This window comes from Semicossyphus pulcher, unplaced genomic scaffold, assembly GCF_022749685.1.
Source record: "Semicossyphus pulcher isolate SPU_LCO1_2020_fin unplaced genomic scaffold, fSemPul1.0.p SCAF_21, whole genome shotgun sequence".
Lineage (NCBI taxonomy): Eukaryota > Metazoa > Chordata > Actinopteri > Labriformes > Labridae > Semicossyphus > Semicossyphus pulcher.
This window is the reverse complement of record NW_027211695.1, coordinates 21,945,519-21,964,975: the sequence shown is the minus strand read 5'-3', so window position 1 is coordinate 21,964,975 and position 19,457 is coordinate 21,945,519. Positions and strand designations below refer to the sequence as shown.

The window sequence follows — 19,457 nt, the reverse complement described above, 5'->3', positions numbered from 1 at the left end:
GTTGCCGCCAGGACAGGCATTGAAAGCCTTCTGGCCACAACTCCTTTCCACAATGGAGGCTTTGAACACGGCCCATTTGGATTCCATGTCCCCAACCTCCCTCGGGATGCAAGAGAAATTCAGTAATGACCAACAGAGACACTTAGCTCCAGCAGCGTCTAACATTAGAAAATCTAAGAGGTAATAAATTCACTGTCTCTTCACCTTCTCTCGCTCCCGTTAATAATAAAACCTGTCACATCGAGCGTACCCTACAGGCCTGGAGCACTTCTGTTTCTGTTGTGATGGCTGTATTTGCAGCGTTTTTCCTTTGCATGTGTGTTCTGGGTTTGTGTGTTTTTAACTTTGCATCGTTTGCAGCATTTTTTTCATAAAGCACCTGGCAAACACCTTGCATCGAAACATTGTGATTGTTAAACCTTTCATTGCATTCAGTCAGTGTGCAGGTTTGTCTTCTTTCTCTTTTTCTTGCTGCTGTTAATTGCCCTGCACCTACCACCCTTTACACTGTGTACTGTGTGTTACAGAAGACAAGAACAAATACACTCCTGTCACTGCATGAAATAACTCTTCTTGATCCTTGATTATGGTGTCTGTAATGAATCATGTTTGCATCAGAATTTAAAAGCAAATCAAACTAAAGATTTTTTTATGAAAATAAACACCAAACTTTGCCTCAGATACACAGCTGTACTAAAGCATTGCATTCATTATTTTTTTTGTATTGTTGAAATAAAGTTATTAAAATCGATCTGTCTTGAACTGTGTTTTCAACATCCCTGAGTTAAATTCAGTTGAGTCTTCAAGAACTTCGGCCGTGTCCAGTTACCCTTTGAATTAAACCAGTAGAGTATAAATCCAGTTATTCATTAACTTACCAACACATGATCATAAAACATGATGCTGATTATTGACATTCACGTGGCATCCAGCCACAAGGCGGGAGATCGGTTAGAGAGGAACAACTGCAAATAAGAATTAGAATATATAAGACTGTAGTTATTATCAATATTATATTTGTAACACAATATCAAATTGTCGAAGGTTATTTGTGCAGTCAGGAAGTGAATACCATACGTTTGCAAAGGGACCACACCCCATCACGTGGGTCAACGTTCCTGTTTTTTATATACGGACTTTGGCCATACAGCTTCATAGCCTCAGGACAGAACTGACGCAGAGAAACATCAGGTATGTGTCAATACAGTTATGCTTTTTCGACCTTTTTACTGAAAGTAATCTCTCACTGTATATTATGGAGATGCAGCAAACTGTTTGTTTCCACAGAAGTGTAAAGACAGAAGTGTGGCCAAATACAGCTCCGGAAAAAAATTTGAGACAGCTGCAAAAACATGTTTGTCTCTGGTTCCCCAATTAATAGATTTGTGTAAAATGAACTTAAGTTTTATTGTAAACAAAAATTCTCCTACTTACAAATCAAATCTTCTCATTGAGGTCTTTTATTTGCAGAAAATGACGCCTGGTTCAGAAAACCAAAAGATGTTTTTCAGAGCTTGAATAAAGCAAAGAAAACAAGTTCATGTTCATGTTTAAACATCAGAATGCTCATGTTTGAACTCAGGAAGAGTTCACAGATCATTATTTAGTGAATAACCTGGTTTTAATCACAGCTCTCATGTACCTCTGCATGCTCTCCACCAGTCTGTCACAGAGCTGATGGGTGACGTTAGGCCGCTCTCAGTACTTCAAGCAGCTCAGCATTCAGGAGGTTTTCACTGTGGTTCAGATCTGGATTGAGATGTTTTTCAGAAATGTAATTTAGCTGCTTTGTATTTCATGCATATTTGAAAAACATACATCACAATAAGTGAAATTTCATCCAATCCAATTTCTGTGCAGAAACACAGAGACAAAGAGTCAATGAAGCAACAGAAGTTTAAGTAGTGTGAGGAATGGTCTTTGTGTTATTTTATGGAAATGTAATTTGTTAACATTTCATCTGTTTTTTTAGGCAGAGGGACTTTGGACTTCCTTCTCCTCAAGGTCAGAATATCAAAGCACTGCTTCCCCTCGCTCTTCTTTTACAGCTCTTACAATACCTTCAACATTACCCTCATTAACTTAAATTAACATAACTTCAAGATGTAACAAAAAATGTAATGTGGCCAGAAAATGTGCTTCTGACACAGACACTGTTAACGGACTTCAATCAGAGGGATGAATCATACTTTACTATGTAGACTAGTGGTTCCAAACCTGGGGTCCGGCCAAAGATCGCGAGGCTTTGTGTGCACTGAGACTGTCAAGATTAGATTTGCTTGTTAAATACAATCATTAAAAAAGCACTTACATCATCAAATGTCAACTATTAAAAAATATGTTCACCCACACATACACACACATGCACACAGATGTGTTTTTGACTACATTCATACATGCATGCAGAAATGCCTACATCCACATATTAATATTTAAATTTAATTTTGGCTCATTTCTAAAACATGTGTTTATTTCTCCAGAACTACAGGATGCTTTGTCTAATGGGCGGATGTTTTCTGAAACCTAAGCTCTGTTCCCTCAGTGCCTTGGTTTTCCAGCATATCATGATCCTCCTACTGCTGACAGACTCTAACAGAGGTAACTGTTACACAAACACTGAGCGAGTTTTAAGTGGAAACATTATTTCAATTAAAATCAATTCATCAAAGCCAGCTACATTTCTGTTCACTAGGTCTGTAGCTCTATTTAAGAATCTTTGTCTTTCCAGGCCAGCCTCAGGGAGACAGACCCTCACAAACTGTAGTGACATCAGTCGGTGATGATGTCATCTTGCCGTGCCACCTTGAACCTGCAGCAGATGTTGTTTCTGAGAGTGTGGAGTGGGGGAGGCCTGACCTGGAACCCAGATTTGTCCATGTGTGGCATGAAGGTCAAAACTTTTTAGACAACCAAAACCCGTCTTACAGAGGAAGAACGTCAGTGTCCGTCGACAAACTGAAGCATGGAGACCTTTCACTGACACTGTCTGCAGTGAAACACTCTGACAATGGAAAATATAGATGCTACTTTCCTGCACAGAATAAAGAATCGACCATTGAGCTTGTTGTAGGTAAGTTTTGTTGTGCATGTTTTGTATAACTCTTCTATGAAACTGAATTTTTTTCCAGGAGATTCAATAGAGCTGTACCTTCACATCACAACAAGAGGAAAAGTTCTTTTTAAAGGCGTACAGAATGTTTGAACTGCTAAGTGCACCAGTGCTGCTCATGTTGCATTCTTCTTTCTTGTTTGGGTCTGTCCAGCACATTTGGGATCAGGTGTAGTTATCCTTTGGTCCCTTTAAGATAAACAAAAACAAAACTCTGCCATTCAAATGTAGGCACAGTCGGGCTTTTGTGAGAAGACTTCTTGTTTGTTGTTATCGAGTATTGATCAGCTTTGCAACAGTAGTTACATTTATGACCAGGAGGGGGCACAAAACACCATCATTTATAGTTTTGATGTGTTGCAATGTGCAGTATATAAATGTGTAATTTATTTATAATTTGTCCTTTCAATAGGTTCTGTCTCCTCACCGGTCATATCTGGGATTAATATTAACGGCAAAGGATTGGTTCTACAGTGTGAGTCTGAAGGCTGGTATCCAGAGCCTGAGGTGTTGTGGCTGGACGGTGAGGGAAACCATCTCTCTGCTGGACATACAAAGACAGTCAGAGGTCCTGATGGCCTCTATACTGTCAGCAGCAGACTGACTGTGGAGGAGAGACACAGCAGCAGCTTCACCTGTAGAGTCCAACAGAAGGACATCAAGCAGACCAGAGAGACACACCTTCAGATTTCATGTGAGTTTTCCGCCTTATATCTTCATGTTTGTAACAGCTGAGGAGACGTTTTACTGAAGTAGAACTGTCTTGTGTGTTTGATCATTACAGCTGATCACTTCGAGGTGCCTTCTTCTGCTGCTGCTCGTGTCAGCATCATCGTGGTTATTTCGCTAAGTTTTATTTTTGCAGCCATCTTTGTTTTGTGGAAATGGAGACGAAACCAAATCAAAGGTTAGTACAGCTCTTTGATTATGTGAACAAAGAAGATTTCACTTTGAAAACTAATGTTTTTCAAATGTTAGAAATAAACTGTGTAATTGACGGGTGAGTTTTCTGTAACAATTCAGGTTTTTATAGAGGATAAAATATCATTACTAAAGTTAAAGTTAACACTGGTGACCTGTACAGGGTGTACCTGGGTCACATGCTGGGATAAAGCCCTGTTTTTCCCCAAAGAAAGGAAAGTTTATAGTGAAGATGTTTCAATTATATATGATGTAAAATAACTTTATAAATAATACATTTTTTATTTTCTTATATTAGTGAATTTGGGTCTTAACTCTTACCTTTACTTTCTGCTCTGTCTATGCAGACATTATAAGGAGAGAGAGAGAGCTGCTCAGAGCAGAAGGCCAGAAAATGGAGGAGAAAAAGGAAAGACTTGAAGAAGACTTACAGAAGAAAGAGGAAGAACACAGAGACTTGGAACAGGTGGTTAATATGCTGACGGAGCAAAGCAAAGAACTGCAGAACCAGACAGAAGCAATCAAACATCAAAATGAAAACATGGAGAAAAACAAGGACGATATTGAGAAAAACATTCAGTCAGCGGAGAAGAAGGCAGAAAGTGACAAAGCTCAGGGATACTTGGAAATGAAACAAATCACATTAAAGGCCAAGAAACAGCTGACGGAGAGAAAACAAGAAGATGATGAACTTCTCCTGAAAACACAGGAACTCCAACACAACACAAAGAAACTGTTACATACAATGACTGACAGGAAGAGGGCAGTAGAGTCCACCAAGCAGAAAATCAATGAGCAACTGGAGGAGGTTCAGAGGAAACTTTGAGAGCACAGACAGAAAACATGATCCATAAAGATGATCAACAGACAACTGAGTCAAAGTTTATTTTTTTGTCTTGTGCTGATAAAAATGTGTTTATATCAGTAATATGTCCAACACTAAAACTGGTGTAAACAAAATGGTAAACATATTGTAATTGCCAATAGCATCACCATGGTTATTACATGAATTATGTGATTCTTAATCAGATATTTTTGTACATTTTAAGAATGACTTCATTGCTTATTGTTGCTTGCATGATGAACTTTAATGATGTGATTCATAAATACGATTTTTTGTAGTGTTTTTCTAACAAATTGTGGCACAGTGTATTTGTGTTTCTGTGGAAATGTGTTCATGTCCACATTCTGCAGATTTTACATGTGATACTTTCATTTTATGGCATCTCTTTCATGTGTTTCTATTTCTTTAGTTTTGTGATTTGATCTGGTAACTTATTCTTATTCTGCTGAATTTTCATATAGTGTAAAGTTTATATATTGCTGAAGCATTCAGCTGTATATATTTTTTCTTAGAAAGATGAAACAATTTGACATGCCAAGTGACAGTACAAAATGAAAACCAGCAATGTCCTTTGTCACCCTTTTTCTGCAGCAGTGTAAATAAAAACATACATAGCATACTATCTGTCTTGCTAATGAATTGTTATGAAGCCTGATGCAGGCATTTTTCCATTCTTTTTCTATAGCTAAAGCTATATTTGAGAGAAAGTGTACTCTAACATCAAAATCAAATAAGGTTTGGTTTTCAGAGAGGGAGCTGCCTAAGCTAAAGAAAACACAGAGCTGCTCACAGAGCTAGAGCTGGTGTGGTTATTCTGTACATGGTTTGTCAGGTCGAAACCCTTAATTAAGAAAAGGAAATGGAACATGATTGCAAAAAGATGGTGGGGTGCTTTAAACACTAGATCTACATAAATGCTTAAAGCTTACTGAAAAAAACAGTAGAATTATGAATTGGACCAAAATACATACCAAACATATATAAATGCAGGTATTCTGGTAGCCTACTGGTTTACAGGAGATCAACTCACTTAGGCTATAAATATATGAAAGGCTTCAATACAACAATATTATCTCATTCAATATGGCCTTCACAAAAGATTATTTGTGCAGTCTAGAAAAAAGTGGACATTACATGTACAAAGGAAACACACCTTATGAACCCAGTCGAGGTACGGTAGTATCTTTTAATGATGGGACTTTGGCCGAACCGCATTATGGTCTGAGGAAACACCTGATAAGAGATACAACAGATAGGTTCCTTTTATCAAGCTAGTATTTACACCTTCTCATCACAACAGGAGAAACATTTCTGGAGGCAGACTTGGTGTATGAACTGTGACGTGCACATGTGCTGCATATGTTGCTGTCCCTCTCCGAGTTTGGATCTATTTTGGATCAGGTCTTTGGTCCCTTTCACATTTCTTAAAGATAACTTACATGATTTTTTTGTATGATGTGTTCAACTGCACTAATCGTCAGCTTTAAAACAGCTGTTCCTCATTTAACCAGCAGAGGTCATCACACACCATGTTTTCCACCCCATAGAAATTTCAAGTTTTTATCTATACTGGTGACTTTATTTCTTAGTATACATGTCCATAGGTATTGTGCTGAATATAAATGTGTAACATTTCTTTTAATTCTTTCATTATCAGGTTCTGTCTCTTCAACGGTCATAAATTGGATTAACCTGAATGGCAGTGAGTTGGTTCTACAGCTGGTTTCTAGAGTCTGAGGTGTTTGGCTTGATAGTGATAGATAACTCATGAAAGGCAGCAACAACATGCAAAACAAGGAAGATTAAATCAATAATCAAAAGGAGGTCATTGAGGAAAAACATGCACAATATTGAGAACAATATCCAGTCAGTTCATTAGACAACAGTAAATGACCGAGCTCAGAAATACTACAAAATGAAAAGCATCATTTTACAACCCAAACTAGAATTACCGCCTGGCGATTGTGTGCTTCGCCTGCTAGTTACATTTCTGTCTGTGTAGACTCTAGATGTTGGAGTTATTTAACAAAAGGTATTAAGTGTATGTTTTGGTGAAATGGAAGTTAATACTATAGCGACATGTGTGATTCCAGTGAACAGTTTCCAATGAGAAATATGCTGCCCTCTCTTAGAGAGTACTGATAAAGAGCTTTGACATGTGATGCAATTATCATCACCTTCATTTCCAATATTGCCAAGATCAAAGAGCTTGTTGTGGATGACCAGAGGAACATGAGGGCCGCTGTCCTGGTGTCATCCAGTGAGAGGACGTGAAAAGGGTTCATACACATACCCTTGGGTCTAAATCATAAGGATTGGATTGGAGTGACCATGAAGCATTATGCTGTCACAGTTAAGTTGGCCTTTCGTCTTTTGGGTATTAAATGTCATCACTTCATCATTTTAAACCTATTAGAAATGTGTGTGAAATTGTGTCATATTTAGCGTATGAACTCTTGTGTTTGAGCCACAAACGTGTTTTGTGAGGTCACAGTGACCTTGACCTTTGACCTTCGACCACCAAAATGTAATCAGTTCATTTTTCAGTCCAGAACTATCAAGTGAAAACACAGTCACTAAAGAACAAAAGTAAATTATATTGTAGTTACAATGAAAGACAGGAGGATGGCAGTCGAGAACCACAAGGAGAAAATAGATTTTTTATTGTGAAACATAGAGGGAAAAGTGAACAATATGTCATGCAACAGAAAAGGGTTGAAGATCTATATAAAATCAATAATTTCCCTAAATAGCTTTTCCTTTTTTGTGCATTAGTGAAAATAAACACAAATATTATTGATCTCAATAAGTAAGTATTAATCAGACAGAGCTGATGAGTTTTTCACATTTTTTTTCTGCAGCAAGAACTTCAAAGGATCAGCAACTGCAACTGTTAGTATTGAAACCAAAGTTTAAGACCTGTACTGTGAGTTAGCTGGCTTCGCTAAAATAAACCACACTCCCTTTTTATAGAGTGGTAGAGACAGTGCTGTTATTTTGCACTGCTTTCGTCAGGGTTGAACCCTCAGTTAAAGATACGAATGACAGATATGATTATTCAGAGATGGTTTGGTATTCACCTCTGACAAACCTTAACATAGACCAAAAATGCAGTCATCCTCTTATGCACATAAGCAAATACATAAAGGACCCTAATAAGTGATTTGTCTTAGAAGTCAACATAATTTTATTATTATATGATACCTTAAACAAAAATGTTGTCACAATTAGACAAAGATGGCAATATATTTATGACGCATTGTTTAAATGGACAAGTTTCACCTCACTGTAAAGGTGTTAGACATGGCATACCAAGGTCAGCTGTACAATGTAAAGCCGAAATGTCTTATTATTATTGTTATGTTGTTAACATTATGTCGATAAAACTGAGTTAGATTTGAGTTCCCTTCTCATAATTCAGATTGCCTTCATTGCTCTGAAAAGAATTGAGAATAATGCATTGCTCAGAAAGTGTCAGTGTCTTTAATATGACATGGACGAGGGACGTGTACATTAATAGATCTGTCACACACTTTTTCTGCTTCGGGTCAAACTGCTCAAACAGTCTCATATGGTAATGAACCACAGTGAGTCTATTTGAAAGCTGCAGCAGCTCTGCTCTTTCAAACACCTGTGAGAACAGACATATGGAACAATGTGGTTTAACTGTTCCTCTCTAATAAACCACTAACTCAGTGGATGACAATCATGTTGGTTCAATTGCTGAACTTACAATTCATAATACTCTTACTTTGTGTCTGCTGTGATGCCAGGTTTCATACTTTCATTTACTCCCTCTGACTTACCTCTGTTTTCTTTTCTCTTATTTTTTTTTCTCTCGTCTCTCCACTTCATTTTAAATTCTACAAACATTTTGTGGATTTCTTTTTACCTTGGTCTTTTTCCCTCTCTGAATAATTTCTTTGTGCTTGACTCTAGGACGTCAATACAGGATGCAATTGAAAGTATAGTACATTTTGCACTCAAAGCAAGGTTATGAAAAAGACACTGGTGTACTGTAACAGTCTGGATAGTACTTTCTCCCTGAATGTATGTTATACAGCTTAAAGCTTCTCCTTATGCAGACATTTCTGCTGTCACTGGCCTGTGAGACACAAAAGATTTACATTAGTGATCCAACACAAATAAACTTCACAACGAGCAATTAAACAAGAAACTCTTATCTGCCTCAAGAAGTACTAAAAATGCAATGAACTGAATAGGATGAGCGAAATGGTCGCAGATGTGTTAGTCATCAAATCAACTTGGTTATGTTTTTATGAAGTTAGGTTTCGGAAGAAGAACTGTGTTTTTCTGAAAAATATCTAGCTCCTAGATGTTTTACTTTCTTTACCAGACTTTGTCTTTCTGCCATTTGGTTCTGGCCAGCATGCTTACACTTGCTTGCTGCCTGGAAATGGCCGTGCACAGTGTGATACAAGGTGATGATGCCACACACTTAAATAAGTTCATCAGTTTAACTACAAGTGTAGAGCTTGATAATCTTGCTAACATTATGTGGTGTGTTTATAATTTCGTCAGTTTTGATGGTCTAACATCTTTGTATTACTATGAAAGGACAATATTACATATTAAAATTGTTCTGTAAATTTTATAATGTCTTTTCAGTTAAATTTGTGAAAATGCAGAAAACTATGCCAAACATGTTAGTTGATATCATTCTCCCCTTAAAAAAATAGCCCCAACAATATCTTCCATTCTCTGGCCTCTCTGCTGGTTTCATTTACAATCAAATGAGAGACAGAGAGAGACTTAAAAACTCGAGTCAGTCCAATTATTAAACAAGCTGTTTTCGTCGAACCCCCGACACGCTTACTTAAACAGTATCGTAGAATACACCGTATCATTGTCTCTTGAAGTGGACCTAGTACCTGCTGATGAGGTTTGACTTTTAGAGCAGCTAGATAATCCTGGTTCTGCTTTGGAAACAAAGTTGAGAGCAAAAATCTTAGATTGATCAATAATTATTGTCATTCTGCTTTATTTTATGAAGGTGTGACACGTTTGAATGTGACACATGAGGCAGTATTCAAAAATACGTTAGGTCAGGATACATGTTTGCTGGTGGTTCTTGACTTCACACTTGACTTTTTTAAATCTAATTGACTAAACATATGTTGTTGCTAATATATATATATATATGAGAACTTCAAGACAATTCCAAACAACCACAAACGCTAGGCTTTGGCTCAACATTTATAGCTTATACATTTAAGCCATCATGGGTGAACTTTGTGGGAGACTTCGCGTATTTTGGTGGGTTGACTGAGGAGTATCACAAGGGTGTTCGAGTAATAATCATTTTGAATGTTTAAGACTTGCCTTTAGTTTTTAGTTCATATATATATATATATGTATATATATAGCCTTTGTGGTTGTTTGGAATTGTCTTGAAGTTCTCAGAGAAGCTTAAAATTTCAGCAAATTTAAATGTAACAGCTGTAAAGAGTATGATGAAAAAAATGTCTTAAATACCTGCTACTTTTTTTAATGTGTTTTTTTCCTTTTCTGCAAACAACAAAAAAACATTGTTTATTCACAAACACGATTTCAGTTGTATACGGTACTTCAAAGTATTGACATCTACAGTACTGTGTTTTATAAAACATTTTATATAAATAAGGGCCTTGTTCTAATATTGTGTGTTTCTCAAATGTAGACCATAATTACTTCTAAAAGTTGTGTGTTGTTGCATTGTCACCCTACAACACCCTGCCAAAAGGAAGTATAATGTTATATTTAAACCATAGTAAAAAAATATTTTACCGATTTTCCTCCAATGTTTTGTAACAACAGCATATGTCACCATTTGTGGATCAGCAACACTCGTCTCCCCTGAGACTGAAAATAAAAACAAATAAAGGAAATGGAAACTATAACGCTGCAAGTATCTGTACGGCATTTACTTGTAAGAGGGTTTTTTTACACAAGTTAATAATTGCAATTTATAATATTGTTAAATAGATCAAGCTGTAGTTCCACATTCCATACATAATTGATAATTCAACAGTCAACTTATCCCGCTCAAGACAAGATAGTAAACATGTTAAATAGATTTGAAGCTGCTTTATAGATTAGATAGAGACAGTTCAAGCCTCACAGGAACAATCTATTTTAAATCGATTTAAGCAACAAACTAGGACTTCAGAAGGAGCATTGTTGTCTATATCCATATATTAGTAAAAAAAAGCATGATTTTTAGACTCACCCAAGTCTTCTTCGGGTTTACTTGTTTCTGACGAAAAGCAGCCTACTACAGTACAAAAATGAAAAACAATGGAGTGAAAGTGGTTAGTAAGGCTCAAGTACATGTCAGTCGCATCAAAGCTGCACTTTAGATTACAATTCAAAATACACCCATGCCATATGTACTAAAAACAATATGAGTTGTGAGATGGCAGAATATCCATGGTTGCTAGTCTGGAACAATAACACAACTATATTACAGGGATGAGTATAAGCAAACTTTGTTTACATATACTTAACAAAAAAATAAATGTTACCTTTGTGTCTCCAGCTGTGAAGAAGGCCCACCACAAGCAGCAGCAAAGCCAAAAACAAAGTGGTCAAAACAGCTGATAAAATGATGGAGCGATGAGGAGAGCCATCGGTGGAAGGAGACTCTGAAGTGTCTTGAATCTCTGCAACTGATAAATATTTGATTTAACATTAATAGACAAGATGGTTTGGAGAATTAGAGCACAATGTCAAATTAATCATATTTTACATTATTATCATATCAATTCTGTATACATTGTGACTTATCATCTGTGGCAATCATCCGTGCTACCCAGGAGATTACTGTGTTTTATGATAAAACAAGACCCAGAGTCTACAACAATGCTATCAACTCTTAGTCTCTACTTATGCACTATTTCTGTAAGCACATTTGTTTGCGTCACCCATGTCAAATGCAAATTTTCATCTCATCTGATGGGTGTATAAAGTTTCGTGAGTTTTTGAGCATGTTTGGCTCCTCTTTGGAAACCATGATCATCTGTGCCAAATCTGAAACACAATCCAACCCATCGTTCTTAGGAGGGTTGGATTAAATCTGGTAGTCAATTGCAAAACAACTATTTTGATTAATTGTAAAACACGACAGCAGACATTTTCTATTTGTAACTTCTTGACTTGGTCTTTTATTCTGTAAACTACTGAAAACAGGTTATGTCTCACCTCTGACAGCAAGCCAGCTCTCCTGTGAGCCTCCATCTCCAGATATGATACACTTATAGAATCCTCCATGAGATTTAGAAACACTGTTGATGTGAAAGTTTCCTTTATATCCAGTCGCGATGAGGTTGCCATCTTTGTAGAAATCAGCTGGGAGGTTTAGATCACGCATCCTGTTGCTGCAGTTTAGACTCACACTGTCCCCCTCCATCACAGGAACAGAGGGACTCTCTAGGATCACATCACCTGCTACACAACATAAAGAAATTTTATTTTTTAACATACAATCTTTAACATACATACATATTTGATTAAATAAAACAAAAGTTTGGATGCACACGCTTTCCAAAATGAAGAGATTAGATGACATTTATAAGCAAACCTTTTTATTATTATAATTTATACCAGTGACTGTGATGTTGACACTGTTGCTTCTTTCACCCTCTTCATTTTCACACCAGTATTCTCCACTATCTGATGCATAGGCAGGATAAATTGTATCAGATCCTGTTGATGTTTCCCATTGAGTAGCATTTGTTGGGTCTTCTCTCAGCGTCCTCATCACTCTCCATTCAGATGAGAAATCCAACTTCTCACAATTTAAATCAATGGATTCATATTCAAAGAACTGCAGTCTGTTTGGATCAAGCAGAGGAAAAGATGCATCTGTGACACAGACAGACAAAGAGGAATATTAAAAAGGTATTTCTTTCCAAACCTTTTACTTTAGATATATTATGCATATCATAATCGTTAATATTGTATGAACTAATAAATAAGGGTGTACCTTGTAACAGAAATTGGTAACAAAGGTTATGCATTTTTAATTGACAGTTTGTATTGATTCAGATATCAAGCTGGGTATAAACAGTCAAATTAAACACATGGAGAAATGGTTTGTTTATATGTGCAACAATTAACTGGCTGTTACTTACCAGCTTTCTGAGCATAGGAACCATTCTGAACTGGTACAGCAAGCAGCAGGAACACATTCACCACTATAGAGACAAATGTCAATGTTATACCAGATATGATTTAATATCTTGTCTGCTACCAAATAAATATTCGTGTCAGTTTGAGGAAAACGGGGGTCTTACATCCCGCGTGCCTGGCATTTGTATGCATGTGATTTGATCACAGATTACAAGCAAATACACAAAATAACTCAAGCAAAATGGTTTTGATAAACCCATATTATGGTTTATCTGAATGTTAATATGTTATGCTATATATATGCTATATTTGTTGAATAGTGTAGTTGCTAAGAAGGATTTATTCTGCATTCCTTTCTCTCATTTATATGAGCAATCTTTACAAATGTATATTAAAATGTCTGTTTGATTATATGCTGATAACACTTCAGTTCATAAGAGTGTGATTACAGTATAAACCCTTCACTAATTTAAAAGAGATTAGCTATGCTACTTTTAGATTTCAAGCACTGCAACAGCTGATGTCATTTCCTGTTTTTGTTCATCAGTAGAACATGTTATATATGTAATCATTGTATTTATCTTTTAATTCATTATTTCATCATTGCCAGAAACTACAAAAAAATGCTAATAAGATCACAATACATCATATATTTTTATTTTGTAAAACATGACGTGAACTTTAGATCTCATAGAAATGATTGAAATCTTTTGTTTTTGATCTAATAAAGGAATTGAAAGAGAGACAGAAATCGTACTCACACAGTGTGGTGCAGAGAGCTTTAACCTTCATGTTGTCTCGCTGCTAACAGCTGACTGAACATCAGACTCAAGTACCAACGACTCATGAAGCTAAGACCCTCCCCTTCCGTGTGAGTTTCTAGAGAATCCAGATTAAACCAATGAAGTTAAAATACAGAGTTTTCTTTTAAATCTATTTTATTAAACTAATCTGCAGTGTTTGGGCAGACAGGAAATTCACAAAACAAAAGAAAATATTGTAATAGTTTACCAATTAATGCATAAAAAAGGAAACAAGATACCTTCGGACCCTTGTATCAGCAGCAGACAAGCAAGTTTAGCAGGCTGGTGAACAGGTGGATAGGTAAAGGTGTTGGTCCTGAGCACAAGAAATAAACAATAAGAATAATCAAGAACCAAACAAACAATCTGTGTGTGAGTGAAGACGATCCATAGTAAAAAAAAAAAAAAAAAGTATATATGCTTTGATTACTAGATGAACAGGAGGTGAGCCACTGATGCAGGTGTGTATGATAAGCAAGAATCAAGGACCCAGGAGAGTCAGGGAACGATTGCCACCCCCACACTACAGACACAGAGGAAGACAGTAACACAGAAGACACAGGGAACAGGGAAAAACAATGAAACCTTTTGGATTGACAAAAATAACCTATGAAGCACTGCTCTAAAAAAGATCCAACATAATGACACTTTTATCAACTACATATTGGCTATAGTAAAATGGACTTGTGAGCAAAATATGCTGCAGTTGTATAGATTGTAAAGTTAAGATCAATGAGGGGAACACACACACACACCTAGTCCTATTCCGCCCTCTGCTGTAAATTAGTTGCCTGTCAACCATTTCCTTCCTCCAGGTTGCCTAACTGATGAAGAAATATCACACACACACACACACACACACACACACACACACACACTCAAAGCCTTCGGCAACCACCAGCTAGAGTAAGACTACCTTTTTTGGACTTAGTGTAAAGGTCAGTCAGTAATCAGGTCTAAACTCAGATGCAAGACTCAGGCGTGCTAAGCTCAGGCAGGAGATCTGGCAGAGAAACCTTTGCTGCAATTTCAGGTATTTGAAATATACGAGGTATTGGTACTATTTACTGGAATTGATTGTGACGAAGTCACAGCTAATTAATATGCATAACAGAAATGTGAAAATATCAGGGATTCTGTGCTCCAAATTTTTGCTAACATTTGATGAAGCCCTGAGTTGGGCTGTATGACCGTGTATGTCAACCGTTCTAATAAATATTAATACTCCCAGTAATATTTGGCTTTAAATGTGTTTCTGGTGTGTGTTTTATCATTTCAGATGGTTTGGTCCTGTGAGCATTTTCGTCTTGTGTTATTGTTGACAGTCTTTATCTTTCTGGGGCAGTCGTTGATGCGTACACATGGAGATGTAATAATCAGTGAGTTACAAATTAATTTCATCTTATTCCTACATCCTTTTATTCAGGAATATTTAAGGTTGTGATGATCATATTTCTCAGTTTGGAAGAATGTTTTTCAAATACGTGTTAGTAATGAACAATAAAATAATAGTGATATAAATACATTGATATGTACAGTATATGAGTGAATTGGAATATACAAGTAATATTTTGGTTTGCTGTTTTTGATTCCAGATAAAAGCATCATGTTCATGTCAGAATCTACTTTTGCAACTGTCAGTGTCTTTGGAATTTCACACCTTTTTTCTAAATGGAGACGTAAACGTCAGGGAATCAGTAAGTTACGAATGAATTCATAATGAACCTTTTTTAAATCTAGATTCACTTAATAGAGCTCTGTCTTTATTTTCCTATCTCTATTTAGATTTCTACAGAATACTGGGTCTTATTCAATCAATTTGAGACTTTTAATTTGAAATCTATACAAGAAGTGTTGACATTCAGTGACAATAGCTCAACAATTGTTTTACAAAAAATTTAAATGACTAATTGAAACACGACTCAATGAACTACGGAAATGCAAATTGTACTGAATTATCATTTGGGCCAGAGGGCAATGTGGCAATTCTTAATGAATTGTGTTTCTCTTGTTTGATGTTTCAACATTCCTCTTGTGAAGGAAGAAAGACTAAAGCTTTGGATGAGACCATAAAAAATCTTAAAGAAAAACTCCACGAGGCAGAGGAACACCTTGAAGATGTGCTGCAAAAAAATGCTGACTTGATGGACCTGGCATTCTGTAGTGTCAAGAGGATACTGGAGAACCAGAGACAGCAGGCCAAACTGGATCTTGAAGGTGTACAGGCAGACTTGGAGGAATTTAAGGTGAAGCTTCACAACCTAGAGAAGCAAACTGACAAAACTGACGAATACTTGAGCGAGAATGAAAAGCTATTAGATGCAAAATGGAAACTGGAAAGGAAAACTAAAGAACTGCGGACACTGCTTCGGGACACAGAGAAACTGCTGCAGAGTACGACAGAAAAGGAAGGTTTCATGAGCTTGACAGGAATGAAAATTAAGACCAAGTTTGACTTGAAGCAGCTTACTGAACAACTGGATGAGAAAAAGAAAGAGAGGGAAATGCTTCATCGGCATGGTGTCTTATCTTTTATTGCTTAGAAACTTTAACCACCTTGATATGACCGTAGCAAGCGGCATATATTTTTCTTTTTCTCATGACAGGATGGTTTAATAGAAAATCTCGTCTTTCTACAAAACACTGATTATTCATGACAAATTTAATAACAATCATTATTCAGAACCCAAACACTAATACTGTAGTTTAGTGAGAAACTTCTACACAAATATATTTAGTTTGATCATTCTTTAGGTAATGAAAGATATACGCCATTAAAAACATACCTGAATGTAGCAATGTATAAAATATGTCATCATTTGTCTTGTATATCTTTCCAGTTGTGTTTTATTTTACTTTAAAGAATGAATTAAAGTTTTTTAATTCTATTTCAATTTTCGATTATGGTTGCTCTTTTCATTTACATTTTTATTAACAAGTTGTGACTGTTTTTTTGTTTGCAATATTTCTCATTAGATCCAACCATATTCACATTTTTTTAAAGTCAGAGTAAACTTCCAGTGTTGAACGCATATTAAAATATCAATGAATCTTCTCACATTTGCTTAGTTAGCATATACCTATAAACATCTTCAAATTTCCTTCATTCAATCATTGTTTCATGTTTTTCTATCGTAGCTTTTTGCTTTTCAATGTTACTGTTTGCATTATGTATTTTAGCATGTTTTGCACAAACCTTACAAAATCAAATTTTATTTCCCATGTGCATCTGATTACAATAATAGTTTACCATACGCCAGGTGATCACAGACAGGAGGGTTAAGGAGTTGCTGCTCCATCTGAGGCACTAACTCACATAGCAGGTGGATATGTATTTATGTACGTTGCTACATACAGTATAACCTCAACATAAAAAAACTAAATTAAGAGAGAGAGAGAAATCTGCTAACAAACGTGTCGGAGCTGTGAGTTCTGCAATCCCATAAAAGCAGCAATATACCACCCTACAATCAGTCATATAGTAAAGAATTTATAAAATAAATTCTAACTCCTGTATCAATCAGTCTTCTTTCAGCCACCTTTAAAATTATGGTGGTATAGATTAACCATTGTTACTGCTCAGTAACTGCTTGTTTACTCAGTTTGTATTGTTACAATGAACTTTCTACCTCATTTGTGTTGCTCCTGTAATATATTTATACGACATGCACTCAGCGGTTGTGCATCTGGTACAAAGTACATTTTTACAAAGTAATTTTCAAGACATAAATGTACCCTATAATCAAAAGGAATGAACAGTGAAAACACCTTTACTACAGAATTCTACACTTAAAATACTCTACAAATTACTTCATGTGAGGACTTTGACTGCAGCATACTTTTACTCAGAGGAGAGACATTTCTTGAAGGCACATCCGGGTGTGTGTGTGTGTGTGTGTGTGTGTGTGTGTGTGTGTGTGTGTGTGTGTGTCTGTGTGCTCTTTTTGGTTATTTGAACAGGTCATAAGCAGGCCTTGGTACAGGTTTAAATGTAATCATAAGGATCATAATTTTATCCTCCACTGCTTTGATTGTTAAAATATGAAAGAATATTCCACGTTTGTCATTCCCTGTGAACCTTTGAAGTAGGTGGGCAAGGAATCTCTAAACTCTGTGTCTTCAGACATGAAGTGCATCCATCATTTAGATGCAAGGTGCAGACCCCCACCCCATGCAACATTTTCACCTTGAGAGATCATTCAGGGGCAACCCTCATTTACCGTGATATCAAGTCAATAAGTCTGGTCGTTTTTTAGTCCCTGAACATGATGGCACCCATTAGGGAGAGCTTGGTGTCTGCCTGAGGCTGCAGCTGTTAGCCCATGCAGGTCTCAAGCAGGAATCTCCCAGAGTTGAAGCTCGTGCAAACAAGGTGTAAACAGTTCCTTACTAGCTACTCAATCAGAGGTCTCCAAGAGTTATGAAGTCTTTTTTGTGTTTTTTGAAATGAAAAAAGTTTAAAGTCCCTAAAAACTTCTCTTTTGAAAAAGAGAGAAATCACAGTTTGTACAATGGGCTGAACACAAACAGGTACATTGCCTTAGAATACATTGATACCAGTTTCTGTGAACATCATTCACAGTCTAACCGGTATTTCCCAACACACACAAAGGGAACAATAAGATTTTATTATGATAGGGTTCAAAGTTCGTAACGTTTTTTAAGGACTTTGGACACAGTTTAATTCATCAGAAAACTGACACGCAGACTTTCTCTGACTGGTAAGCTACTTGTATTCACTTTTTCATGTAAGAAACTGCTTGTATTAGAGGAAAAGAGATTTGTATTTTACAATGATTATTTATGCTCCTTCAACACTTGTATAATGCCTCTGGTACGCAACCAATGGGAAATCCTGTTCCTTTAACCAAGGAGTTCTTGATCCAAAGAGTGCTGTTCCTGTCTTGGTGTGGGTGTATAGTAAATACACCACTACAAATAGGCCCACTTCAACTATTTAAACTCCTACTACTTGAAGTTCTACTTGTGCTAACTGCCATTTTCGACTACCATTTTCTCCCCTTTGTTTGCACAGAATGTAAAATGCCCCCCCTTTTTGATAATGCAACTACACTTCTAAATGATATATATGGGTTAAGTAGCATAGGGGTTATACAGATTATTGTCCACTACTCTTGTCTTGATGTCTTCTGCTTTTGATGAACAAATTATCTTAAATAGATCATTTTCTTTTCAGAATATAATAATCGAAATCTTAGATTTTGCTTTCATGTACTTTACTTAATTATTCAATGTTGAAACTCTAATTAAATATCAATAAACTTTTTAATGAATCTAGTTCACACACTGTTGTCTCAACATTAGAGAAGGAAGAGTTTGCATTAAGATGGGTTGTTTTTCTCTCTTTTGTTTGCAGTTATCTTAGAAGTGAAGTGTAATCTTGAACTTTAATTCATAGTAACATGGATGTAACACTGAAGCAACAGAGTGTGCAAATGGCCAATAATATTGTTTGCAACTACATGATTTTTTTTTTTTTTGCAAATGTCTTTTTTTATCAAACATGGCTTTATTAATGAACGGGAGAAAAATGCACAAAATGTACTGGTGATCAACTTCTTGCTGTGGTTTATAGAGTGGATTTATTTTAGTGACTTTTATTTACTTTTATTTACTGTTTTTTCTTGGT

At 36.2% G+C, this 19,457-nt stretch overlaps 1 protein-coding gene across 1 annotated transcript; it reads left to right on the top strand.

Annotated features, from left to right (window-relative positions):
- The first annotated feature begins 2,564 nt into the window (after window positions 1–2,564).
- LOC138600487 (butyrophilin subfamily 3 member A2-like) lies at window positions 2,565–4,856 on the top strand. Its single transcript, XM_069671906.1, has 5 exons — window positions 2,565–2,598; window positions 2,729–3,070; window positions 3,522–3,803; window positions 3,894–4,016; window positions 4,378–4,856. The coding sequence occupies exons 1-5, from the start codon at window positions 2,565–2,567 to the stop codon at window positions 4,854–4,856; spliced, it is 1,260 nt and encodes a 419-aa protein (XP_069528007.1).
- The last annotated feature ends 14,601 nt before the right edge of the window (window positions 4,857–19,457 follow it).